This window comes from Arachis duranensis, chromosome 9 (assembly GCF_000817695.3).
Source record: "Arachis duranensis cultivar V14167 chromosome 9, aradu.V14167.gnm2.J7QH, whole genome shotgun sequence".
Lineage (NCBI taxonomy): Eukaryota > Viridiplantae > Streptophyta > Magnoliopsida > Fabales > Fabaceae > Arachis > Arachis duranensis.
In genome coordinates, this window is record NC_029780.3 from 9657379 (window position 1) to 9667947 (window position 10569).

The 10569-nt window shown below is 31.8% G+C and overlaps 3 protein-coding genes across 4 annotated transcripts; all 3 read right to left on the reverse strand.

Annotated features, from left to right (window-relative positions):
- Positions 1–1528: 1528 nt before the first annotated feature.
- Positions 1529–1987, reverse strand: LOC107464549 (zinc finger A20 and AN1 domain-containing stress-associated protein 1-like). The gene has a single exon (XM_016083473.3). It carries the CDS (start codon positions 1985–1987, stop codon positions 1529–1531), a length of 459 nt encoding a protein of 152 aa, XP_015938959.1.
- A 1959-nt stretch (positions 1988–3946) lies between these two features.
- Positions 3947–5620, reverse strand: LOC107464664 (60S ribosomal protein L30). Its single transcript, XM_016083605.3, has 5 exons — positions 5505–5620; positions 5301–5406; positions 5084–5185; positions 4322–4390; positions 3947–4232 (listed from the first exon to the last, which is right to left on the reverse strand). Exons 1-5 carry the CDS (start codon positions 5523–5525, stop codon positions 4192–4194), a joined length of 339 nt encoding a protein of 112 aa, XP_015939091.1. The 5' UTR covers positions 5526–5620; the 3' UTR covers positions 3947–4191.
- A 1236-nt stretch (positions 5621–6856) lies between these two features.
- LOC107464655 (F-box/kelch-repeat protein At3g23880) lies at positions 6857–10569 on the reverse strand. Of its 2 annotated transcripts, none has more exons than XM_016083599.3 (4): positions 10073–10569; positions 8740–8862; positions 7451–8640; positions 6857–7126 (listed from the first exon to the last, which is right to left on the reverse strand). In XM_016083599.3, exon 3 carries the CDS (start codon positions 8553–8555, stop codon positions 7452–7454), a length of 1104 nt encoding a protein of 367 aa, XP_015939085.1. In that variant the 5' UTR covers positions 8556–8640; positions 8740–8862; positions 10073–10569; the 3' UTR covers positions 6857–7126; position 7451. The 2 variants fall into 2 exon arrangements, with proteins under 2 accessions (XP_015939085.1, XP_015939084.1); XM_016083598.3 differs by having other exon boundaries at positions 10064–10569.

Sequence of the window (10569 nt, forward strand, 5' to 3'; positions counted from 1 at the left end):
TACATTTTAAATTTTTTTTTAATAAAAATTATTTAAATTATTTCTTCAAATTGAGTCTAATTATCTCCAATTGATGAACATTGTCATTGAGGTCTTTTATATCTTCAACTCTTCGTAAAAGCATTACCACAAAAATTGCAAATGATCTTATATAAAGCGTGCTTTTTTTACATGTTTTTCCGTTTTTATCTTGTGATAAAAAAAATAGCTTTATCACAGTGGCAACACTTGTATCTCTATAAGCACTAATTTCTTTTAGCTAGGTGGAAGGTAATTGAATAAAAATCTCTTAGGTCTCCAATCCTTTCAAAGAAAAGGGATCTTTCATTCTTTCGCCGATATCACCTCACGGGAATGGCTGTTGCAGCAGTGGTAGCAGAAGCTTCATGCCTTATTTCATTTTTTTGGGCAAACTACGTAATAAATTAAATAAACTTTAAAATCATGCGATTACAACTTTTGAAAAGTTATAAAATATTATTTAAAAAAATACATATTTTTTATGCTACCTATTTAAACTCTTAAACATCTGTCCTTTTATATTTCTATATTGTAAAATTTTAATAAAATTTTAATCAGCTTTATCTCTCTAAATATAAAAGTTTATAATATATAATAAATTTTATGAGTACACTAAATATCTTAAATTCATAAATAATAGTAAATTAATAATTTAAATATGATAATTTCTTCGTCTTATAATTTCTTTTTAAAATATTGATCATATTTTTTTTATGAGTACATCTAAATATATTTAAAGTATTATGTATATTATTTTTATGATTAATAAAAATATTATTTTATACCAGAGTTGAAATTAATATAACAAATGATATTAAAAAAAAACTTATAACTGTAACTATAATCATACAGTCTTTTATGACATTTGTATTTTTTTATTTTAATATAAAATCATCAAATCACTATTATTTTAAATGATAATTTATAAAATAAAAATAAATTATTTTTATTGATATTAAATTATTTTAAATTATAAAAACAAATGTATAACTCAAGGTAGGAGTATACAAGAAGAGTACAAAGGTATTTGTTTGCACCGTGTAATTTGACTAATTTCTTTAGTCTGTTAGCTAGGATATAGAATCTAAACTACCGTGTCCAAAATACTTCAACACCATGTATAAGTTTAATTGGCTAGCGGATTATCCTAAACACTCTTCCTTCATAAATCACTATACCTGCAGTAGATTATTTTGGGTATTCTTTCTTCATAAACCGCTATATCCTATTGCGATTTATACATGTTTAAAATTGTTCATAAACAGCATTACTGCACGTGTATTTTGTATAGGGTATTACAATGGAAAGAAATAATTGGACATCAAATTCTCATTTTTCAAGTTTAATTTATTAGGTATTAAACAAAATAAAATATTACTATCGATGTAAATTAAATAAAAAATATCCAATATTTAGTATTATAGCAAAAGAAAATAATTATTACGACAAAAATTAAAACATATTAATAAAAATCTTCACTAAAAAGAAAAACTATTCAATGAACATCCTAAATTCTTTCATCTAACTTATCACCAATACAAAGAGGATTCTGCTTTGCTAAAATATTGCGACCAATATCCTTAAAATTGAATTTACATTCATGAACTTCTGGATACCTATGCTTTCCACAAAATAAATCTCCACATCGACACTCAAATCCTGTTAATCCAACTCTTTTATTGCACGTCTTGCACCTTTTCTTCGTCTCATTCTTCTTGTTATTGTTAGAAATATCATCAACCGTTGCACCAAGGTCTTTGGTAAATCTTTGAAACACATCAGCTAATGGTGGTTTATCATTAGATTTGGTATCATCTAATAATAATGTTCCATTATTATTATTGCTTTGTGATTCCTCGATGATGAAGGTTTCTTTGATGTGATCTTTGTAACACTTCGAGCAAAGATTGTTGTTGGCAGCAGAACCATAGAAGCCGCAACCATTGACACAAAGTGGTGGATCCATGTCCTTTGAGAAGAAAAATATATCACTTTGCAAATTTTGATATTAGAGAGTTATTTTTAATGTTGAAACTATTGGTTGATTAAGGAGGCTATTAAGATTAATTTATAGAGGAATGGGGGAATCGTAGATTTATAGTTAGATAAGTTAGACATAAAATTTGAATTCGATTAATTTAATCTAATCTAATCAAATATCTTACGTTTGTTTGGGTGAGTTTCTAAAAAAAGATATTTGTTCGTGTTATCTTTTTTTTTAAAAGATCTTATGAAAAAAAAATTTTTATTTATCAATTATATTTGAGTATAACAATATAAAAGTACTTTTTTTGTTTATTTATTACATGAAAAATATTTTTTTAAGAAAAAAATCTTTTAAAAAAAGATGTAAATTGCAATTTTTCAAAAAAGATATTTTTTTCTAATGTTTTATTTTTACTTCTAGAAATTTGCCAAACACGTTAAAAAATTAAAAAAAATTATTGAAAAAAATTTTTTTTTATCAAGATAATAACATCCAAACAAACACTTAATCTTTGACTCATGGATTGATGATTCGTATTTAGATTATTTTTTTTGTGACTGTATTTAGATTTGATTAACTAGGTAAAAGATTATTTACACAGATTTAAAACACGCACTCTAAATAAATATTTAATGTGTAAATAATAAAAAAAATCTTCAATAAAAAAAACTAAAGGAAAACTATGATTATAAAATTATGTAATTGGTAAATATTCTTTTAAGCATCATTATAAATTTAAGTATAAAATAATTTATTATTCTATTTTGACAGGTTTAATTATTCAACTATGTTTACTTTGATTTTTTTTTTTTGTTTTTTTTTTGCCGATCACTTTGTTGGAAGAATGTTTGAAGAATTATGAATAAATAGAAATATTTGGTAAGAAAAAAAATTAACCAAAAATAGTTAAAATTTATTTTATTTAATATTTATTGAGTTTAAAATACTTTTTTATATAGGAAACCACCGCTTCAAAATTATAATTATGACGGTTTTCAAAAGCCTGCGTTTTTAAAGAAGGGAGTGCAAAAAATAAATAAGGAACACTACTTGCCCCTTTAAATACGGTTTGAAGAAGGATTTTAAAAATCAAGTAAATAAATAAATAATAACACTATGTTAACAGAAATCATATCATAGTGACGTGGAAGAATTTTCCATTAACAGAAACAAAATCAATTGACGGTTGATAGTTTTTCTCAAACTTGGTAAATTTTTTAGAGTTAATTTATTATTTATATCTTTCTGAGATTATTTTTATCAATAGCCAAAATCTTGAGTAGCATTTTAGTAACTTACTCTAACACTATGCTAATTGCTAAAACCTACATATAGCTAAAGCTAAGGAGGACACTATGGTATTCAATTGCTTGTTACGAGTCAACTTGCTTCCTTCTTAGAGGAAGGTTTGAAAGATCTTACTCGGAGTAATAACACATTACAGATTGCATAAAATCATTCTTCGAATTATTAAGGAAGGGCGCATTACAAGTAGGATCCTTTTAAATAGATTGATAAAGAAGCAGATGGATCAATAAGAAAAGGATTGAAATTGATAAAAATGATAAATTAAAAAAGGATTAAATTAAAATTAAACTCAACCTTAATTGTTTACATCATTCTTTTGGATAAATTGAAATTGAACAAAAGTGTGTGAGATTAAAATTGAACTCACTCAATCTTTTTCAACAACATTAAGGAGGGACACATTGCAAGGAGGATCCTTTTAACTAAATTCATAAAGAAGCAGATGGATAAATAAGAAAAAAAGAGATTGAAATTTGATAAAATCATAAAAATGATAAATTAAAAAGGATAGATTGAAATTGAACTTGAACTCACTCATCCTCCCTTGTTTCCATCGTCTTTTGGATAAATTGAAAATAAACGGAAGAAAATCACTCTACCTTCATATACCATTTTATTAGTTTACTCAACTTTATAATTCTAAACGAGCAAATCTTCAAAATTTTATACCAATAGCACCATCAGTTGCTTTTACAAATTTAATATGAACCAAACATATGAGAACTTCCATGAACTAAACATCAACAGCATGTTCAAAATTTTGAATGTTAAAATTGCTCAAATGCACAATCTGCTAGAATCCCCAAAGCAATGCACCTTACACCGAATAGCTTAAAACTAAAAGCAGGTTATAACAATCAAAACACTTTCCACTTTTACTGTTCGCCAGGGAGTGTCTTAATGATATCAGAATCACCTGAAAATAAAGGCAACAATTAACCTCATCATAAATGTAAACCTAGTTTATGATGTAGAATGATAAGTGTTCATGGAAAGAAAAGATACCAGGATCAATAATACTAAGGCAGCAAACTCTATAATATTTTCCACATGCGGTGCCCAAGTCGACGTTGTCTGCAACCAACAAGAAATAATTCCATTACTTGTTTATGACGACCGAAATAAACCAGGACCAATTTAATGTAAATTAATCGACAAAATCAGCTGGACATCTGCGTACAATACTGTTATAAAAGCGAAATAGCAAGTTCACATCATGTCCAGCAGAAAACACCATGTTTATAACAATCAAAATGCCAATTCCCGAATACAAGACATCATTTTCAAAACATGATTGATACAATGCAACTAAAAACAATATCGAAATAGACATGGTACAACAAAAATCTCCATCACCTAATATTGATAACCACAGACTCAGAAACTGACTTCTAATAATTCACATAATAAAGCATAGATGCACTCCAATTGGGACAACAGATTTTGAAATCTAATTATCACATAACTTGACGAGGAGCCTTGGAGCAGCGGTTGAGTTGTTTCCAAGTAACCTCAAGGTCACGGGTTCAAACCGTAAAATCAGCTACATGTAATTATCAGAGTACGCCACCTACGTTAAGGGTGCGGCCGATGCATGGAGCCTGCCTTAAACAGGGATGCTTGTGCACCGGCCGCCCCTAATTATCACATAACTTTTTTAATGGGGAATTACATATTGTTCCTAGGTTTACAGCAACCAAAGTGGTTCTAGGTAGCTAACTACAATAACACAATATGTGCAAGCACACAGAGAGATTAAGAACTTACTCCCATTGTAATGGTGCACGCCAACCTTTGCCAACATGGCATAGTACTCAATCTCTGACTTCCTCAAAGGTGGACAGTTGTTAGCAATGATAATCAACTTACCTAAAAACAGAGCAAGATTCAAAACAATTATCTAATCATTTCGATTTCAATTAATCAAAAAAATCAGGGGAACCACAAATCTCCAGATTCTGAAAAGGCCACAAATCACAAATACCTTTGGAGTTTCTGAGGGATTTGAGAACGGTCTTATAACCGAGGGTGTATTTGCCACTCTTCATGACAAGGGCGAGCCTGTTGTTGATGCTCTCATGGGTCTTCTTCTGCATAACATCAAATTCAAACCACTCCAACACTTAATACCATTTTCGAAATCGGAAAGGGGAAATCAGATAGAGACATAAAGAGAGAAAGAGATTACCGTCTTCTTGGCGGCCACCATTGTCGCTGGACTCTGGAAGAGATGGCAAGTGCAGAGAGGAACAAAACCCTAGATACTTGAAAATATATAGTTTGATTAGGGTTCTTCATTTGTAATGGGCTTTTTTTATTTGTGATTTCATATTTTTGAACACGCGGATGTTGTTATTGGATCAGATTTCATTCATTCATAGTTAATCGGGTTAGGCCTTATTATTGACCCACATCTTTTTTTTTTCTTATTTAATCGTAATCCCTTATTAATATCTTTTTGTTGGATTTGGTTTTATTTTTTTTTCTAAAATATTATTTTGATATATTCATAAAAATAATTTATTATTTCTAAAACTTAATTTAAGATCTCTCAATAAGAGAATAAAGTATTAACTATAATAGCTATTACATACTTGCTATTATATTGAATTTTATAATAATGTAGATTAACAAGTTTATAATACGTTATTTTCTTGATAAATATTTATGGATTCAAATCCTATGAATAGAAAAATTATGAATGTTATTATTATTATATATATGTTATAATAATTTTAGACTTATCATGTTATCCACACACTATTAAAATGTTCTAACTACTCAACTATTATTGGAGAACTATAATAATACCAAATTTTGAAAGAAAATAGATAAATTTGTGAAAGAAAATATGGAAAGCTTTTTTTTCACCTCTTTATCAATAAGTACAACTTTTTGTAGAAAAATACAAATGTTCTATTTTTTTTTTCAATCCTCATCTTTTCTTTTGGTTCTTTTCAATTTGTTTTTTCTTTTCTTCTTCGCTTATTTATTTATTATGATGATTATTTGATAGTTGTAAATAATCTATTTTTATTCATCTGTAAACATCTATTTTTAGGAGGAAAGAAATATTATTTATATATTACTTTGCATAGTATACTTTGTAACCGTTTTATAATAGGGGGATAAGTTTCTACCATTTTCTACATATAATTAGACTCACGCCTCCAAAGATAAGTTTTATAAATTTTAAAATTTTTTTAAACAAAAATTATGCCGTTATTTCTATCAAGTTTACATAATTAAATGTGAACACATTTGAACGTTAAGAAAAGATTTCATACAAATTATCTTACTTTAGTAACGAATAATTTTATTATAAGCATTCCTAATAATATAGAAATATCGACAGAAAGATGACTTATTAATGATAAATCCTTAATTAGAAAGTTATAAACTTAAAAATATTTAAATTGAAATGAAATAAGACTTAAACATTCGTTCTACCATATATATTATATCGAAGACAAACTTCGGTGTGAAGCAGTTTTGCGAGCCCCATTAGCCCGGACTTTGTCCTCCATAATTAAATGAATGTGTGGAAAAAAAAATTCCATTAGTCTTAATCAAAGTATTGTGCAATTTACAATCCATCCCTTTCTAAGAACAAGAACAAGAACAAAACAAAAGCATAAGTCCATTAATCCTAAAACAATACATTTAATACAAAATTTAGAAGGCATATGTTGTAATGTTGTGTCTGGACAGAAGATATATACAAAACACCTTATCAAAGATGCTCCTAACTTGCTGAAACATGCACACCAGAGCCTGACAAACAACTTTTGATATCTCATGTGTGACCACCTATAGATGCAACAAGAGAAAATATTTAAATATTTAACCGAAAAACTACTGAATCAGTGGCATTGATGAATATTTGAATCAAAACATGAGAAATCAATTGCAAAATGACACGAGAAAAATGCCATGAGAAATGTTTAGGTAGGATCAAACAGCAGTAGAATTAAATCAATTGTATAATGTGTTCAGCCATTAACCATTGTAAATGCCAACAAAAAGACTAAACCCCATAATGAGTTCAGAAGAGAATTCTAAGAGAAATGTTTAAGTATGACCAAATAAGAACAGAATTAACTTGCTTTATAAGGTTTTCAGAACATCACATACCCTACTTTCCTTGTTCTTCCCCTGTGCAGCCAAACTCGTCCGGAAGTGACAGCAAACTCTGAGTAAACATAACCATCTTCAAGTCATTGTCACGACAACTAATTCTTAGAGACTCCACCGATACACCTTTATCACTGACTTTGATTAACTCATTGTTTTTTATGCCAACAAGTTCACCTTTAGTTAAACACAAAGGGTGGATTCCATGAGCATAAGGAAGCACAACATTGAGCTTAGTCCAAGATAATTCTTTCATTACCCAGATCTCAAACTTCTGGTGGTCTTCCGTGAAGTTCAAGTAATATAGCCCAAGGCATCCAGCAAACAAATTTAACAGCCGGCCGGAACCGCCTGATGTTGGAAATGACACCAATGATAGATGCTTTCCGGCTAAGTCGAAGGCAACAATCACAAAATTCACTTCCATATCTTTAACGGCCAACCAATAAAGAACCCCATTACAAAACAGTGCACTTTCAATGGTAACCAAATGGGGAGGAAGATGGCCACACTCAATTTTTTTCCAGGAATTGGTTCTAACAGAGAAATACTCCCACTGAGGTCTCCATTCATGTCCGTCACCCCATCCTACTACTATTAAATAATCATCACTGGATTCATCATAACCAAGACCACCCCATAAATTAATTGAATCCGTCCAACAAGAAGCATCAGGGTCAACAACAGGGTATGGCACTGATCTGTAAGAACCAGTGACAGGGTTCCACAGAAGGAGCGGTGCGCCATAAACATGAATGCGCAGCAGTATGAAGCCCCTGGATGAACCTAGAATACTAAGGCTGAAATGACGACAACATAGAGGAAGCTGAAGCGCGTAATCGCCGCAAATCGGAGCTTCCAGATCTACACAACGAGCCTCAGGAACCTCACTCGACAAGTACAAAAGCCTAGTGTTCTTATTGGTGGGTGCGGCATCAGCAGTGTCGTAATGCAATTTTACAAAACGTGAATCCGAAATCAGAGAAAGCCATTTTTTAGAGACGCACCTGAACCGAATCAGGGATTTTACCGGCAACCATAGTAGGATTTTCTCCACCAATTCAAGAGGGAGAACCTTAGCTTCAGCCTCAGCCTCGTGCTTCATCTTCTCAAATCTCAGAGGAGAGTGGAGAGGGACTGAATCTGACTGAGGGTTGAGGAGTGCTCGAGAAGCGGACTAGAGTGTGAGACTGTGAGTGAGAATTGAAAAAGGACAAATTGAAATTAAAGTTCATCCAAATTCACAAAAATTGCCGTAGAAAAAGCAATAAAACAAACTAAAATGGAACCTGAGTAGTTCGCAGGGGCAGAGAAGAAGCACAACAATGTAGAGGAACCGGAAAGTGGGGTGCGGCAGCGGTAGAAGGAGTGGTGGCGGTGCTGAGTGCAGGCAGCGACAGCGACGGTAGTAGCTGCAGGGATTGGACGAGAACATGAACATTAGTGAAAAAAACCAAGGTTCTGAAAACCGAACCGATCATCGAACCGCTTTAGCTACTGGTTCATTGATTTATTGGTTCAACCATTTCGATCGTGGTTAAACCAAAAGCATCGTTTTATAATAAAATAATAAATAAAATATAAATAAACACACTAAAACATAATTATACTCTAATATAAACTTTAAAATATCATCCAAATTAAAAGTACAACATAAACCACAATGTTATAATCTTATTCAAATACAAACTCAAAAGTCAAATAACAAAAAAGTTATTGACAATATGTCACACCTGTGTTTAATATCTTATTTCTTGAGTGGATCATGGTAGTGGTGTAATTCAAACAGAAGCATTCTGAAGACAAGAATTAAACGCACTAAAATGAGCAGTATTTAAGGTTCCCATTACCATTGCATACAATTATTCTTCAATTTGAACAATAAACACACCTACTAGTGTGAAAGCCTTGAAAACAATGTAAGTACTAAGTTTAATAACAAGAGTATGTTCATAGGAAAATTGATCGACAATCAAATGAGCAAATCAGCAGTCCTGTTTTCTCACAAATATTGCGCTATAACAAAAATGGATCATAATGAACAAATACAAACCCTAAAAAACTTTTAACAAAATTTACAGCATAATTTTAATAAAGATTAACAAGATTTTCAGCTGATCACAATTTTAGCAAAATTTTAGCACAATTTTAACAAAGATTAACAACAATCTTTTTCCAAAAATTAACCAAAAAAAACCCAACAGTGAATTAATCATTCAATGATTCAATCAACACAAGAATACAGAATATAGAGTATAGAACAGTACTGGAGCATAGCTAATCATTCAATGATTCAAGTTATGGGAGGAAAAGCTCTAAGATGGTTCAATCATAGCTAACAACCAGATATGCGTTCAATCTTGCCAAAATCAAGCAACAATTCAACAATTATCAAACACAATTTCAGATCTAAAATCAGTAGCAACAAAAATTATATGATAGCAAATTAGTAATTACAATGAAGCAGCAACAGAAATTCGGAAACAACAGAACCAACTGCAACAAATAAAAAACTTCATGCCAAAATTCAAAAATCAGAGATGCAGTAGAAGAAGCACAAGAACTGCACATTGAGAGTTTGGATCTAAGAAATTCAGTTGAGCAAAATGCGACCTCACTCACTGTGGATCTGTTGTCGCACGGCGGAGCAAAGCAATGAACTAGGAAGGAGAAGAAACCGCGATTGAAGGCAGCGACAGGGTGCTAAACGGCAACGAGGATGGAGGTGCGATGAACGGTGGTGGCGCTAGTGGTTCTGCGGGTGTGCTTCACCGCGACCTCACGAACAAGCACGGTGGAGCTATCGCGACGCAAAAAAGAGACAATGGGAGCACTGAGCACGGACCTTCGACGAGCAGACGAAGACGACGGCGACCAGAGGGCAGACGAGGACGACGGCGACCAGAGGGCAGACGAAGACGACGGCGACCACGACGAAGCTGCTCGACAAAGACGACGACGGTGGTGGAGGCTAGGGTTGCCGTTTGAGCCTTTGGAGTTTAGAGGCTAGGGTTGGCTGGGTTGCTTTCTGATTCAGGAAGGGGGCTGGAAGGAGGAGTGAGTCAGTGAGGTGGTGAGGGTGCTTGAGTTTGGTTAGGGTTTCTTTGGTTTGTAACAAA